The sequence below is a fragment of the Aegilops tauschii genome, chromosome 1 (assembly GCF_002575655.3).
Source record: "Aegilops tauschii subsp. strangulata cultivar AL8/78 chromosome 1, Aet v6.0, whole genome shotgun sequence".
NCBI classification, from domain to species: domain Eukaryota; kingdom Viridiplantae; phylum Streptophyta; class Magnoliopsida; order Poales; family Poaceae; genus Aegilops; species Aegilops tauschii.
In genome coordinates this window covers 2469938-2487079 of record NC_053035.3, presented here as the reverse complement: position 1 = coordinate 2487079, position 17142 = coordinate 2469938, and the positions used below count along the sequence as shown (strand labels likewise).

Genomic DNA, 17142 nt, shown 5'->3' with positions numbered 1-17142 from the left:
AGACATCAGGAACATCTAAATGGGTGCTTTGGTTGATTTCAACTAGCCCTATATGTTCATGAGTTCTTCTAGTCTCCTTCGGCTGAAACCAATAACATTTGAAGACTACGACATTCGGTGGGTTTTCACCATAGAATAGAAGTTCATAAATTGCTTCAACTCTCCCATAATACTCGGTACCTCCTTCGCCGATAGCAGATACACAACAATTTGTAGACTTTCGGTCGGCCATAGATAGCTCTTTGCCATAGGTACGAAAGCGATACCCGTTGATGTCGTATTTGTCAAATGAATGGACCTTATAGTCAAAACCATTAGCGACTTGTCTCAATTCGGCGTCCATAGACTCTGAATTAGCCTACAAGTTTAATATGAAAGGATTGTTGCATTACGCACAAATTAGCGAATGAAACCGGGATAGCCGCCTACAAATTAGCCTACAAGTATAATAGAAATTACCGTTTGTTTGAACCAAGAGATGAAACCGGGATAGCCGCCACCTTGCTTTGCGAGAAGCTCATACTCTTCGACATAATCCTTTTGGATCACCGCTCCATACGAGAATAAGGCGACGTATCGACTGTATGAAATATCCAGGAATAAGAGCAGTTCAAAGGAAATAGAAGTTGCGAAACTATGTACCGAGAACTTACTCGATGTACGGCCGCACTTCTATCAGGTTGTTGAAGATATACAACGAAATGGTCCGCCATTGTTCGTTATCCAAAGATACTGGATTTGAAACACTGGCTGGTGCGAGATTCCCTTTGAATAGGCTGAGGTTGGATCCACCCTTTTTAGGGTCGTCAGCATTGTACCGAGGCTTCGGATTATGCAAATGACGATTTTTGGCTTCGTAGTGTGCTGTCATGAAGTTTGCCGCCTCCTCAGTGATGAATGCCTCAGCCATCGATGCTTCAATTCTACGTTTATTTTTACATTTTTGTCGAAGCGTCTTCTGCATCCTCTCAGTTGGGTAGCACCAACGATTTTGCACGGGCCCCCCCAATCTTGCCTCGGTCGGGAGATGCAAAATCAAATGTTGCATTGGATTAAAGAAGCCCGGTGGAAAGATCTTCTCTAACTTGCAGATCAACTCCGGCGCCAACTCTTCCATTTCTTCTAGCACGCCAGGCGATAGTTCTTTCGCACAAAGAACACGGAAGAAATAGCTGAGTTCTGCCAGTACTAGCCATTCATCCTCAGGGATGAAGCCACGCAACATCACCGGCATTACCCGCTCAATCCATATGTGCCAATCATGACTCTTGAGACCAAATATCTTCAATTTATCAAGACTGGCTCCCCTCTGTAGATTTGCTGCATACCCATCGGGGAACATCAACTGCATTTTCACCCACAAGATAATTTCCCTCATAGCCGGCCTTCCAAGATTGAACCATGCCTTTGGCTTCGTCCAGTTCTGCTTTCCTTTCAGTTCTTTCATGTTTTGTAACGGCCTATCACATAGCGCCTCCAGATCGACTCTAGCCTTAGTACTATCCTTTGACTTCCCATCTATGCCGAACAATGTACCAAAAAGTGCCTCGGCGATATTCTTCTCAGTGTGCATCACGTCGATGTTGTGTGGGCAAAGGAGGTCTTTGAAGTAAGGCAGATCCCATAAGCATGTTTTGTGAGTCCAAGCGTGCTTAGAATTATACCCGTTGAAGTACCCTGGACGCTCTGGATCTGGCTCGAGAGCGTTTAACTGAACCAGGGTCTGTTGGCCTGTCAATGCATGTGGTGCAGAGTTTTTGACAACTCTACCTCTGATGAAGTTCTTCTTGTCTTTCCTGAACTTATGGCGAGGATTCAGGAACTTTCTATGCATGTCGAAGCAAGAAAACTTGCGACCGGCCTGAAGCCAACGAAACTCAAGAGCTCCCTTGCATGTGGGGCACGGGAACCTTCCATGCACACACCAGCCAACGAATAGCGCATACGCCGGCAAGTCATGCGTCGAGTACATGTACCAGACACACATTATGAAGTTCCGTTTGCTATAGGCATCGTATGTCTTGAACCCATTATCCCAGGCTTCTTGCAATTCGTCCTTAAGCGGTTGCATGTACACATTCATATTTTTCCCCGGATAGTTGGGCCCTGGAATTATCAACGTCAGGAAAATGTTCTTTCTTTGCAAATCTGTCCGGGGGGGAGATTGAGTGGAAAGACAAATACGGGCCAACAACTGTATTGGGCTGCCGTCATACCAAACACAATGAACCCATCCGTGTTGATGCCGACTCGAGGATGCCTCGGATCTGCCGCTTTGTCACCATGTAATTCATCAAACTTTTTCCACGCAACACCATCCAATGTGTGTACAATCATCAGATTCCCATCTGCATCTAGTTCGGTTCTTTTGCCCGTTTTGTGCCATGTCATCTGTCTGGCCGTCTCTTCGACCATGAAAAGACGTTGAAGTCTTGGTATGATTGGCATATATCGAAGAACACTAACGGGGATTTTGGTCTGTGTCTTCTCACCCATACCGTTGTCTACCACAACATACCTGGAAGACTTGCAAATGGGACAATAGTTCAAGTCCGCATAGTCAAGCCTAAACAAGACACATCCTTTCTCACAGGCATGTATCTTATCATAGGGCATCTTCAGTGCACGGAGGATTTTGTCCGACTGGTATAGGTTTGCAGGCATTACATGGCCTTTGGGTAGAAAGCGTCCAAATACTGTCATCATTGCATCGTAGCATTCTCTGCCCAAGTTGAACCGAGCCTTCAGAGCCATTACTTGTGAGATGGCATCCAACTGACAAAGCTCAGTGTGCTCATGGAGCGGACGTTTTGAAGACTCCAACATTTCATTGAAGGCCTTTGCAGATTCCTCCATCTCTTCGTCCGAATCCCGAGCATCATCAAAGTCTTGCACCATGTTTTCCATCCCGGTACCATGCTCGTCGGTGCGACGACGATCCACCTCAGCTCGGTCACGTTGGGCAGACTCACCATGAAATGTCCACACCGTATAATCGGGCGTAAAACCACTCTTCTGCAGGTGTTTGCCCATTTCAGCCCCTGTCCTCTTTTCCCAATTGCCGCACCGTAAACAGGGGCACCAGGTTTTCCTCTGGCCATTTGCAAATGCGGCTCGCACAAACCCCTTGGTTTTTGTGAACCATTCAGTGCTCCATTTGTTCTGACCAGTGTGACCGGTGTACATCCATGCACGATCACTCATCTTGACTTTCAGAGCTACTAGACACACAACAAATATATATATATATATATATATATATATATATATATATATATATATATATATATATAATTCACCATGTATGTATTCATCAGTTGATCTACTTTGTCAATTTTATTACGTCCATGCAACCCACACTCTAATAGGTAATGATAGGTCCTAATCCCACCCGAGTATGTTTAGATTGGGTTCATTTTCCCATGCTATGCCCCGGATCCTACGCAAAATTTTGGCAGCACCTCCCCGCTGTTCTCCTGATACACGTCTCTGTAATAAACAGAGAGGATGTGTACCCGGAGAACAACAGGGGAGGCACTGACGAAATTTATGCGTCGGATCCGGAGCAAAGCATATGGGAAAACGAACCCAATCTAAACATACTCGGGCTGTCCATGGATAGCGTTGGACAATTCGAAAGAATCAAGGTTATAAATATGCAAATGCATGCATATTTATAACTATGACGCTTTCGAACGGGAGACACATATTGGTTACGCATACTGATGATTCAAGACACATATATATCTAGCTACCAAGTTTCATCGGAATAGATCAAATAATTAATGGGGGAGGAGGACATGTCATTTGTGCTCACCCACGAACGAAGGGGCAGAGCTCGTCAAACGCACGGCGAGGTCGTCGAACACCAAACCTCGCAGCGATGAAACAACTGCACATTTAAAACTACCCGATCAACACAATTATATATGATGTTTTTCATAACAAAATCGAAAGATATATGACCTAACTAATAATTCACAAATATATGACCCCGTCGGCTTCTGGAAGGCCAAAGAACACCTTTTCAGGAGGTGTCGGGGGTCGGGGTGTCGTGTCGGTCTCGGGGTGCCGTGTCGGGGTCGGGGTCTCGAGGTCGGGGTGTCGGGTCGGGGTGCCGGGTCGGGGTCGGGGTGACGTGTCGGTGTCGGGGTCGGGGTGTCGGGTCAGGCTCGGGGTCGGGGTGTCGGGGTCGGGGTCGGGGTCTCGGGGTCGGGGTGTCGGGGGTGTCGTGTCGGGGGTCGGGGTGTCGTGTCGGTGTCGGGGTGCCGTGTCGGTGTCGGGGTGCCGTGTCGGGGTCGGGGTGCTGTTTCGAGGTCGGGGGGTCGGGGTGTCGTGTCGGGGTCAGGGGGTTAGGGGGTCGGGTGTCGGGGTGGAGTCGGGGTGTGGTGTCGGGGTTGGGGGGTCAGGGGGTCTTCTCATTCTTCTACTACTTCTACTTCTTCTCATTCTTCTACTTCTTCTCATCCCCCGTCTTCTTCTTCTTCTTCTTCTTCTTCTTCTTCTTCTTTCTCCTCCTCCTCCTCCTCCTCTTCTTCTTCTTCTTCTTCTTCTTCTTCTTCTTCTTCTTCTTCTTCTTCTTCTTCTTCTTCTTCTTCTTCTTCTTCTTCTTCTTCTTCTTCTTCTTCTTCTTTCTCCTCCTCCTCCTCCTCCTCCTCCTCCTCCTCCTCCTCTTCTTCTTCTTCTTCTTCTTCCCCCTTCTACTTAACCTAAACCTAAACTAAAAACCTAAACTAATTAAAACTAAACTATTTAAACTAATTAAACCTAAACTAATTAAACTAAATAACCTAAACTAATTAATTCTAAACTGAAAAAACTTAAACTAAAAAACCTTATCCAAACAGAAAAAAAACAAAAAAACAGAAAAAAAAAATGGGAGGGGCTCACTGTGGGGGGCGGCGACGGGTCGGGGAGGGGCCGGCGACGGGGGGCCGGGGCGGGGCGGTGGAGGAGGCAGGGCGGCGGGGGCCCGGCCGGCGGGGGGCCGGGGCGGCGGGGGGCCCGGCCGGCGGGGGGCCGGGGCGGGGCGGTGGAGGAGGCGGGGCGGCAGGGGCCGGGGCGGCGGGGTGCCGGGGCGGGGCGGTGGAGGAGGCGGCGGGGGGCGCGGGGAGGCGGGGGGCCGGGGCGGCGGTGGGGCGCGGGGCGGCGGGGGGCCGGGGCGGGGGGCGACGGGGCGGTGGGCCGGCGGGGAGCCGGGGCGGCGGGGGCGACGGGGCGGCGGCGGCGGCGGGGTGGGAGGAGAAGGGCGAGGCGAGGACGAAGTGAGTAACGGGCGGGGGGTACCTGCCGTTAGGCAAGTGCCTTTCTGCCTCTTTGCCGTCCGCTAGCGGACGGCAAAGAGGTGGGCCGTTAGAATTTTTTCAAACGAGCGGGCGGTGGGGGCCACCACACTCTTTGCCGTCTTCCAGCGGACGGCAAAGATTCTTTGCCGTCTGCTGGCAGACGGCAAAGAGCTGGCAGATGGAAAAGAGCTTCTTGCCGTCAGCCTTTTCTTTGCCGTCTGCTTATGTTTAGCTGATGGCAAAAAGCTTCTTTGCCGTTAGCTAGCAGACGGCAAAGAGCTGGCAGATGGCAAATTAGCTGATTCCAGTAGTGTTTGTAACATATCGCGAAGCAACAGGAATAGCACACGGCAACTGGAGGTTCACTCGAATATTTATTCGTGTGGGTATAGGGGTCAATATGGGTGTCCACGGCTCCGGTGTTGATCATTGATCGGAAGGGGTTCCGGGTCATGTCTATACTTCACCGAACCTATAGGGTCACACGGTTAAGGGTCATCTATCTGCTGAATACTAGACAGGGAGTCTAAGAGAAAATCACCGAAAAAGTTTCGGACACCGAAAAGTTTCGGACAGCGGAATCATACCGCAGAGAGAGGTCATCGGATAAGTTTCGATGATACCGAAAAGTTGTTTCGGGATACACCATTAAGTCAAATTGGTTTCGGCACATGCCTGATAATTCTTGGAGGATGCCAGAATCATTCTGGAAGCTTTTTGGAATTTTCTGAGATAAAAACCGGAAATGTTCCGGAGCTGCCGGAGCCACTTCAGATGTGTTTCGCAGATGAAAATCACTAAAACCGGAATTGTTTCGGAACGCGTTGAAAATCATTTTAGTGGGTACTGGAAATTTTCTTAGCCCACATAAATATTTTCAGTTCGATCAGACGCTGAAAAATTTCGTCGTGAATAGTGAAAATCAGCTTTATGGTTACTTTATGGAAAGCCACCTTTTGGGGCTTTGCTCCAAAAGATCTTGGGGATGACATGGATGGATAGGAGCCATTTTTTGGGCCCCTCATGGGGGTGTGGCCGACCACATGGGGTATCCCCCCTTGGGGACCCTCTTGTTCCTTGGTTTCACTCCTAGGTCCTTGTGGAAGGACTTCATTCATGTGCATTTTGGGTTTTTTGTGAAACTACCCTACCCCCTTGGGATTTCCTATAAATAGAGGTGGAGGGGAAGCCCTCCACACTCATCCCTTGCTCTCATACACATGCCATGCATTATCTGGCTTCTTCTCTCCCTCCCACGAAAAGAGTTTCATAGAGCCGTAAGGCTGTCTGGGTTCCGGCAGGAACTAGTTCTGGACGGCGAAGCCCTGCCAGATAGATGACACCGTATGTGTGCAACTCTGTAGAGAGATCGTAGTTTCGGTCTTAGTTCGTGAGTGCCTCCCGAAGGGCTGTCCGTGTGACCGTTCGAGTTTCGAAGGTCCTCCCGAAGGGCTGTCCGCGACACCGTCCGGGGGGCTGTTCGACCGCCTCCTGGAGGGCTGTCTGAGGAGCAGATGAGGGTATACATCCTCGCGGTTGGGAGGTTGTAAATCCTAGCTGCGGGGATCTGCACCGCCGATCGTCATCGACTCTACTTCCCGCTGCGCTACGAGTCGGTAACGAAAAAGGTCAAACCATGTATGCAGTCTCCATAGTGGTCCTGGGCTGGTGCGTAGGTCGAAATTTTTTGTTTTCTGCTGCGTTCCCCTACACAAAACCCCCAAACCCCCCCCTTTCAAAAAAAAACAAAAACCTCAGCTCCTGCCAGGTGCTGACGCGTGGATGCCAATCGGTCCCGGTTGGTGGCACCAACCGGGACCAAAGGCCCTCCTGCCTGGGCTCCCCGCACCAGCCACGTGGACGACCTTTAGTCCCGGTTCGTGTAAGAACCGGGACTAAAGGGCTAGGGCATTAGTAACGACCCTTTAGTCCCGGTTCCTGAACCGGGACTAAAGGCCCTTATGAACCGGGGTAAAAGCCCCTTTTCCTACCAGTGCAATACAATACGTGCCATGCTTCCCCTGCTATCTCTAGGAAAGGACACCTCAAGATTGAACCCAAAGCTAAGCACTTCTCCCATTGCAAGAAAGATCAATCTAGTAGGCCAAACTAAACCTATAATTCGAAGAGACTTGCAAAGATATCAAATCATGCATATAAGAATTTAGAGAAGAACCAAATAATATTCATAGATAATCTGATCATAAATCCATAATTCATCGGATCTCGGCAAACACACCACAAAATAATATTACATCGAATAGATCTCCAAGAACATCGAGGAGAACATGGTATTGAGAATCAAAAAGACAGAAGAAGCCATCTACCTACTAGCTATGGAACCGAAGGTCTGTGGTAAACTACTCATGCATCATCGGAGAGGCAATGGTGTTGATGAAGAAGCCCTCCGTGATCGAATCCCCCTCCGGCAGGACGCCAGAAAAGGCCCCTAGATGGGATCTCACGGGTACAGAATGTTGCGGCGGTGAAAAAATGGTTTTTTGGCTCCTATGGATGTTTTCATGGTATAAGACTATATATAGGCAAAGGAGCTAGGTCAGGAGACCCTCGAGGGGCACATGAGGTAGGGGGCACGCCCTACCCCCTGGGGCGTGCTCTCCTGCCTCGTGGCCGCCTCGTTGCGTCTCCGACTTCATCTCCAAGTCTTCTGGTTTCCTTTTGGTCGAAGAAAGATAATCACGAAAGTTTCATTCCGTTTGGACTCCGTTTGGTATTCCTTTTCCGTGAAACTCTAAAATAGACAAAAAAACAGAAACATGCACTGGGCTCTCGGTTAATAGGTTAGTCCCAAAAATAATATAAAATAGCATATAAATGCCTATTAAACATCCAAAACAGATAATATAATAGCATGGAAAAATAAAAAATTATAGATACGTTGGAGACGTATCAAGCATCCCCAAGCTTAATTCCTGCTCGTCCTCGAGTAGGTAAATGATAAAAACAGAATTTTTGATGTGGAATGCTACGTAATCTATTTATCCATGTAATTTTCTTTATTGTGGCATGAATGTTCAGATCTGAAAGATTCAAAACAAAAGTTTAACATTGATATAAAAACAATAATACTTCAAGCATACTAACAAAGCAATCATGTCTTCTCAAAATAACATGGCCAAAGAAAGTTATCCCTACAAAATCATATAGTCTGGCTATGCTCTATCTTCATCACACAAAATATTTAAATCATGCACACCCCCGATGACAAGCCAAGCAATTGTTTCATACTTTTGATGTGCTCAAAAATTTTCTATCTTCACGTAATACATGAGCGTGAGCCATGGATATAGCACTAAGGTGGAATAGAATATGGTGGTTGTGGAGAAGACAAAAAGGGAGAAGATAGTCTCACGTAAATTAGGCGTATCAACGGGCAATGGAGATGCCCATCAATAGATATCAATGTGAGTGAGTAGGGATTGCCATGCAACGGATGCACTAGAGCTATAAGTGTATGAAAGCTCAAAAAGAAACTAAGTGAGTGTGCATCCAAATCGCTTGCTCACGAAGACCTAGGGCATTTTGAGGGAGCCCATCATTGGAATATACAAGTCAAGTTCTATAATGAAAATTCCCACTAGTATATGAAAGTGACAAAATAGGAGACTCTCTATCATGAAGATCATGGTGCTGCTTTGAAGCACAAGTGTGGAAAAAGGATAGAAACATTGCCCCTTCTCTCTTTTTCTCTCATTTCTTTATTTGGGCCTTCTCTTTTTTATGGCCTCTTTTTTTTCTTTCTTTTTTTTCGTCCGGAGTCTCATCCCGACTTGTGGGGGAATCATAGTCTCCATCATCCTTTCCTCACATGGAACAATGCTCTAATAATGAAGATCATCACACTTTTATTTACAACTCAATACTTAGAACAAAAATGACTCTATGTGAATGCCTCCGGCGGTGTACTGGGATGATGAAGGAATTATGAACGATGGCTTTGCCACAAATACGATGTCAACTAGATGATCATGCAAAGCAATATGACAATGATGGAGCGTGTCATAATAAATGGAACGGTGGATAGTTGCATGGAAATATATCTCGGAATGGCTATGGAAATGCCATAATAGGTAGGTATGGTGGCTGTTTTGAGGAAGGTATATGGTGGGTGTATGGTACCGGCGAAAGTTGCGGCTGTTTTGAGGCTGGCAATGGTGGAAGGGTGAGAGTGCATATAATCCATTGACTCAACATTAGTCAAAAAGAACTCACATACTTATTGCAAAAATCTATTAGTTATCGAACGAAGTACTACGCGCATGCTCCTAAGGGGATAGATTGGTAGGAAAAGACCATCGCTCGTCCCCGACCGCCACTCATAAGGAAGACAATCAATAAATAAATAATGCTCCAACTTCATCACATATCGGTTCACCATACGTGCATGCTACGGGAATCACCTTAGTTGGTGGATTCTTCTTGGCCAGATCCTCAAAATCTCAATGCACACCACCAAGCAGTCCTCGAGGCGCTTCTCCTTCACCGTGGAGTCGACCCTAATGGTAGTTGTGTCGTCAGAGGAAGCCATAGCTGCGAAATCAATCAATGTTAACACATTTCATCACACAATGAAAAAAATATAAGAATCAAACATCAAAGATTACTTCTAAGCAAATTCATCATGGTGGACACTCTCGCGGATATTTGGACCTTCGGTGATAGTCGAGCTGGGCGAGCCCTTCACGTGTTATGAAGGTATAACAGGAAGAGCTCACCAAGATCGACCATTATCCTGAAAAGTCGATTTTTTCCTCCGAGAACAACTCTAATCGACCGCCGATGATGGTCGCTCTTTCTCTGCTCGTCCTACATGAGAAATATCATAGAGGAGGAGCAGAGGAAGGGCGTCCCCCCTATGACAACATTCGATAACATCTCTCATCTATCAAATAAGGTGGACACTCGATCTGGTGGTGGTATATATGATGGACACTGTCTCACAGGAATTTGAACTTTCGATGATAGTCAAGCTGGGCGAGCCCTTCATGTGTTATCACGTTATAATAGGAAGAGCTCACACAGATCGACCATCATGATCAGAAGTTGATTTTCTTCCACCAAGAACAACTCTCATCAACACACTCTCAAATATATATGGTGGACACTCTCTCCTGTGGTGGTATATATGGTGTCGTGCATACGAAGATCTATGGGACAGACAAAAGCCGCTTTGCGGTTCGACTAGGGAGATCAACAAGCACAAAGAGCAGAACTAACAATACACACAAAGATTGAGCTCAAGTACAAGGAGCACTGCTTGCCTGCAAGGATGCACGGGAAGTGCAGCTACGCGTGTAAATGAGTAAAGTGTCGACCTCTATAAAGGTAGCCGTTTGCCTCCTTTTATAGATGAACGAGTCACAGTGGAAAAACAAACTTTACACAAGGTAAATAGTGGCTACAATGCTATCATACCTAACTCGGACGGGTTAGGACAAAGGCATTAAATGCGCCGTGAGGTGTCGTGCTCGGACGGGTTAGGACAAAGGCATTAAATGCGCCGTGAGGTGTCGTGCTGGTGTTACTTGCCGGCAAAGATTGTCTCTCCTTCTGAGTCGTTTACCTAGCTACCTCATATTATCTGGACACGCCACCAGGACGGGTGTCATTAAAGTTGGTTGTTTGGCAGCAAGCTGACACGTGCTAACTATCTAACTATTTAAACATGTCTTGTTACTTGTCCGTGGGCAAGGTGGGACTAAAGTTTCCCTGGAGCCCGATCTTTACCTAGAGCACGACTCGGCAAGTGTTTATGTGCCAAGAGCGGCCCTCGGTACAGGTGCGGTTGGATTATAAATTAAAAAAAAGTGCCCGGTACAGGTGCGGTTGGATTGTAAATTAATAAAAAGTGCCGGCACCCATTCTTTAGGATATGGATTGCCATCATAAACATTCTCTGTCCGAAGATGAAGATTCATAGTGACAATACATATTCTTAATATTGAAGAAAAGCTTAATGTGGTTAGACTATCAAACTATTTAAACATCTCTTTTTGCTTGTCGGTAGGCGTGGTGGGACTAATGTTTGCCAAATCTTTGTTGAGAGGTGCTCTCGGCAAATAGGTGCAACCGTGATCATGTCGTTATTAGCCGCCGGATGTGCCGCATGGCATCTTTGGCGTGCGGCGGCTTCTTGGCTCCCGGCAAATAGTGCCTTTGCCGAGTATTGTCTTTTTGCCGAGGTCTACTCTTGGCAATATCATATGTTACTTTACCGAATTTCCGTGGTTTGGCTCTCGGCGAAGAGCCTAGCATCCGGCGTATACGAAAATTCCAGTAGTGACAGATGCACGTAGGGATGTAAATGACAAATAAACGGCGCCTGCAAGTCCTGAGATAGCTTTAGTTAGCTTGATAGTTCAACCCTCCCCCCCCCCCCCCCACACAAAAAAGGAACATTATTGAACTGTTAGATATAAGTGGGTTTACGGGATTAGCCGGGTCCTGTTTAGATTGCTAGGTGCACAGGTTGATGACTAATGCTATTAACTCTTGAACAAAAAAAAATAGTGATTTATTACTCGATCCATGCTTCTCAAACTTTTGTTCTGATTACTCATCTTCGTACAAACTTGTTAAACAATCGTACCGGGTGTACTAAACTTGTTAAACCTGGCTTTCATCATTTCAACTCGGTTACGTACTGCCTAGATGGAAAATGATGCACGCAAGTTGCAGAATCAGACTTACAGTCCTTTAAATAGTACGTACAACAGTTGATTAATCTAGTGAAAGCGAAGTTTTGGCGAAGGCGCTAGCTAGGGAACATTGACTAGTACGAAATAACCACGTACGAAAGCGACCGGTGTGTATAGACCACCGATGATGTGTGTGGACAACGTGGTCGCTCGCGAGGCCACGCAGGTAACAGTGACGAGTCTTTGCGCCACGGTGCCTCCACTGCCAGCCAGCCACAACACCGCCACGGCGCCACTCCCCGGACATCATCTGGTGGTGCTATGTGATGGCGCTTTGTCTTACGCCAGCGAGAGATTGAGAGTGATCACTCGTACGTAGCTAGCTAGCTAGGGCTCTCAGGACTAACATATAACGTCACTTGTTAATTGGCTCAGCAACTAGTATTAACCTGGGCTTGGATCAAGCTATAATGAATCTGTAACCCGTCCCTTGATCGCACACACCTTTCAATTGAACAGATCTATCGATCGAGAGGATGGGGAGGGCGCCTTGCTGCGAGAAGGTGGGGCTGAAGCGAGGAAGGTGGACGGCGAAGGAGGATGACACTCTCGCAAAATACATTGCTGGGCACGGCGAGGGCTCATGGAGGTCTCTGCCCAAGAATGCGGGTAAATATGGCATAAGCTGTTTTGCTTGTTCAACTTAATTAGTTGAATCTTCAAGATCAGACAGACTACTTAACTAGCTATACCTTCATGACTAACATGAGGGAGTACTACAAATATGTTAATATGTTCCAGCTTCCCATTGTATTAATACTGCAGAGCTACTGAGGTGTGGCAAGAGCTGCAGGCTACGGTGGGTCAACTACCTGAGGGACGGGGTGAGGAGGGGCAACTTCTCTAAGGAGGAAGACGATCTCATCGTCAAGCTCCATGCTACATTAGGCAACAGGTACGGGCCTTGGATTACTCCACCATTAATAATATATATATATATATATATATATATATATATATATATATATATATATATATATATATATATATATATATATGGAAAATCCTTACTACCATCTGGCATATTAAGATCCCAGTTTTGCAAGGGGGTGATGTACTTCTATCGTCTTTATTTTCTTCGCATAGGGCATGTACGGTGCTGCTGTCTTAGGAGTGTCAAGTAGGATAAATGCCGAGATGGAGGAAAGAAATAATAAGAAAAGGCTTGTCTTCTCTTATTTAAGAGATGATATCTTAACACAATATATCTCATCATGTTTATAGCAATAGCTGGTTATTGAAGATATGGCTAAAATATAACCCATTGTAGAAAAATATTTTTGTCATCTCTAAATTACAGGCAACACTTGATATAAAGATTGTCTTATCAACCATTGTGCATGCCCTTATTAAGGGGATTAAGATTCCAAGAAGGTTTGAAGTTACCTTTTTAGTAATGGCAGGATTCTTACATTCATTAAGAATAAAATATTTGCTCGTAAATTAGAAAAAACCGAGCGAAAATCAAGTTGCCCAGTTGATTATGAAAAACTAGGTGAAAAAACATCACAACCGCTGAGCGGCGTATATAAGGTACCTCACTCACACCATTATAATGAGGGTTTTGCCGAGACAGCGCACACGCGTCATCATCATCGCTCCTCCCCAAGATGTGTCATCTCCATCCCTGAACCTTGACAAAATGACTTTGACTTCGCCGTAGGCGATCATGGACTCAACCCCACATTGAAGAGGCCTTATGGGGCTATATGAAGATTTGCATCATGACTCAGACACCTGCAACTAGACAGCCCAACTCCATCTCTGAGAAGAGCCGCAAAGGAGAACTAGGCACGGCTGCGCCGCAGAAGATCATTGAAAGAACCACCTGCTGCTCGTCATCGTACGCTACCAAGCCCCGCCAGTAGATCTTTGACTTCACGGCAGCAAACCAGCCGAGACAATCTCACAGACACATTCGAGAGGAGCGAACTACTTCAACTAATGTCATGTCTCTGACATTGCTCCCAATCATTTTTGCCATAGAAGCCCTGATGCCAACACCTACATGGAGAGCAACCTCATTGCCCACACAACACGAGGTCAAACACGCTCGATGCCGCCGAAATCTCTTGATCGTCGCCCTGACCTTCATCTGCCAGGCTGTGCCCTACGCAATCCACCATTGCCACCTTTCGAGGCCGCCACCCCAACATGCCACCACTCGCACTCGAGTTGCAACGTCACATGACCCGCAACCAATGCTGCTTAGGGAAACGACACCTAGACCATGAACGCCACACCACATCCTAGGCCTGTCAACCCGACATGCCACCACACACTCTTGACCGGCAATGACGTACGACGCAGATGATCGCAGTGCACGCTGCTCAAGACAACCACACGCAGACCACGAACGCTACACCCTATCTGGGGGCTCCTCCCAGACATACTGTCCAACCGCCTCTGCTAGGGCACGTTGACCGGGCTGACAAACCTGCAAACCAATTATCCCAAGATTTCCACGGAAGCGAAGGCCAAGCCGCTGCACCGCCTCATGGAGCTTCCTCGCGCAATGCTTTCGAAGGTCGCCGCCAAGGCACACATCAGCCGTTTGGGGCCGCTGCCCTGGCCTCCACCAGGAGAAACTGGTCGCACTAAGCACAATCTAGCTCTCCCAAGAAACATACCCAAGGAGGAAACGACGAAGGTGCTGCCGTATCCCACTCCGGAAACCATCTGGAGCTTAGGTTTTTACTCGGAGAGCCCAAGCCCCTAGTAGAGGAAGTGGAGTTCCACGGGGATGCCTCCAAGAAGGGAAACAATGCCCGAAAAACTGCCACCATCGACGGCACCCGATAGTTATGTTATGGCTTTTGCTTGGAACACACCAATACCTACATAGGCCTGCAGATCTGGACAAGTCAAAAGCGTCGGGATCATCGGAGCCGGTCCCCCTAGGCATCGTGACTTTTGTCGTCGACGACAGAGCTCAACAACTCTAGCACCCACAGGAGCACACCTCAAGCTACCCGTGAGAAGCCAGCGCACAAGCTGGGACTTCAACCGGACATGGATCGGTCGGATGAGCCCATCCCGGCCAGCACCACGACGAACAAGCCATGGGCCCGGGGCCCCCGCTCCAGCTTCCTCCTTGCAGCCCTAGCACCGAACACCGTCCGACAGGCCACTGCAGCTGTGGCGGATCCAGGAATTAAACTTACCTGGGGCAAAACATTTAAGGTCTAAATTTTTTGACGTACAAATGCATGCCTGCTCAACCAAACCTCATAAAACTCAAGTACGAAGCTAGATGCTCTCAAAATTAACATAACCAATAATCCGTAATAGTTCACCATTCCGGATAACTAGATAATGTAACAAACAAAAAAACACAAAATACAACACAAACATCAAGATAACTACTATCTCGCTGCTTGAATGATCCAGTCCCTAGCCGAAAATGTCCAACTCCATGTCTATAACTCACGTCACAGTCGCAAACATTGACTGAGGAGTACTTCCTGTTCAGGAAACAAAGCTTGTATTTCTATTTGCTTTGCATATTAGAAGCTTCATTAGACCTTTTAGATTCAGTATATAACCGAGAGAGACCCAAATAAGCAGCAATTGATTTTATTTTCTTATGGATTCCCTACATTACAACATCAGGAGGTTCAATAATTGGCTACAAGCCCATAAATTTAGGACGCTGACAATGCCCACACGTGTGGTGGGAGTAACACCCGCCGACACGCCCTATAAAACACAGATTACGTCACGTCACCGCACGCATGCATATGGGAATCTTTTTGAATTTCTAGTTTTTCAAATGTTTTATCTCTTAAATTAAAAATCCGATTGAAGATCCATTTTCACCATTACATCCATCGTGACGAGATCTTCGAAACTAGATCCCATATCAATATGTTTCGACGACTTGTTTTGGGGCTAAAAGTTGTCATGTCTATTACACATGAATTGCCATGGTATTTACACTGAAGTTGTCATGATATGTTTCAGCTATTTTTTTTCTTCTACCTTTAAATGTAAATTTTGGCATATTATAAAACGGGAATTAAGAAACTAGGCTTGCTATGAACCATAAACTAAAATTGCCATTGTGAATTACTTAAATTACCATGATACATGCACTAAATTTGACATGGTTCATAAAAAATAATTTCCATGCTCAAAAGTGGAATTGCCATGGTCAAAATACTAAATTTGCCATGATGGATACTCAAAATTGTCATGATGCATGCATTATATTTGTCGTGGTTAATTACTAAAAATTGACATGGTCAATTAATAAAAATTGCCGTAAAACGTAGTTGAAAATACAACAGTAGCTTTAAATCTAGAAGAAAAACATAGATAAAACATGTCATGACAACTTTAGTGTAAACACTATGGCAACTACAGTGTAAACATTATGGCAACTTTTGGTCAAAAAATCGTCGAAACATATCAACATGGGATCTAGTTTTCAAGATCTCGTCAAGACAGATTTAATGATGAAAACGGATTTTTGATTGAATTTTTTAATTAGGAGATAGAACATTTTTAAGCCAAAACCAAAAAGATTTTTGCTGATGTCATCTGTTTTGACGTGGCAAAAATGGATGGTAATGAAGGCGTGTGAGCCATGTTACTTCGTGCCACATGTGTGGACGTTAACATTAACGTAAATTTAAGGTTGATATGGGGAAAAATATATTAGATTGGACCGTTGAGTATACCTGCTGCGTTGCAAATTGCAACTTGACATTTGTGCGAGCTGATGTTGTTCCGCTGTCAGTCCTGCCTCACAAGTTCCACGTATGCCACACCGGGGACTACTTATCGTTCTCCCATTCGCTATGTGCCCAGCGTCCTGTGGGGCGAACTTCTGTGTCCGGCGACGGCGACGACGACAACTAGGTTAGGCGCTTGATTGGAGATTTTTCGGGATTTCCTGCTACATGGACGGCACTCGACATATAAGATATCGAATTTGGGCTGCAACTGGGCTGCTTCTATGCCTTTTTTACTTAAGTCTTAGACCACGTTACAAACGAACAATTTTCCTGTTGCATATCCATGCAGTCACATTGTCCATGCCATCCAAAATCGGGGTTGGACTTGGCCACTTGGAAAGTTGGAATCACATCATGCAGTTACCCGGGGCGGCCGACGATACCCGCCCCTACAGTGGC

The 17142-nt window shown here is 46.4% G+C and overlaps 1 protein-coding gene across 1 annotated transcript; it reads left to right on the top strand.

The window, feature by feature from the left end:
- Window positions 1-12480: 12480 nt before the first annotated feature.
- LOC141025509 (transcription factor Y1-like) lies at window positions 12481-13872 on the top strand. Its single transcript, XM_073500904.1, has 3 exons — window positions 12481-12613; window positions 12770-12899; window positions 13668-13872. The coding sequence occupies exons 1-3, from the start codon at window positions 12481-12483 to the stop codon at window positions 13870-13872; spliced, it is 468 nt and encodes a 155-aa protein (XP_073357005.1).
- The last annotated feature ends 3270 nt before the right edge of the window (window positions 13873-17142 follow it).

Excerpts from the sequence above, each read along its gene's own strand:
- LOC141025509 (XM_073500904.1), top strand. The coding sequence starts at position 12,481 with ATGGGGAGGGCGCCTTGCTGCGAGAAGGTGGGGCTGAAGCGAGGAAGG. Across the intron at positions 12,614-12,769 it reads GTCTCTGCCCAAGAATGCGG|AGCTACTGAGGTGTGGCAAG; the intron begins GTAAATATGGCA and ends TTAATACTGCAG. Across the intron at positions 12,900-13,667 it reads CATGCTACATTAGGCAACAG|GCGATCATGGACTCAACCCC; the intron begins GTACGGGCCTTG and ends ACTTCGCCGTAG.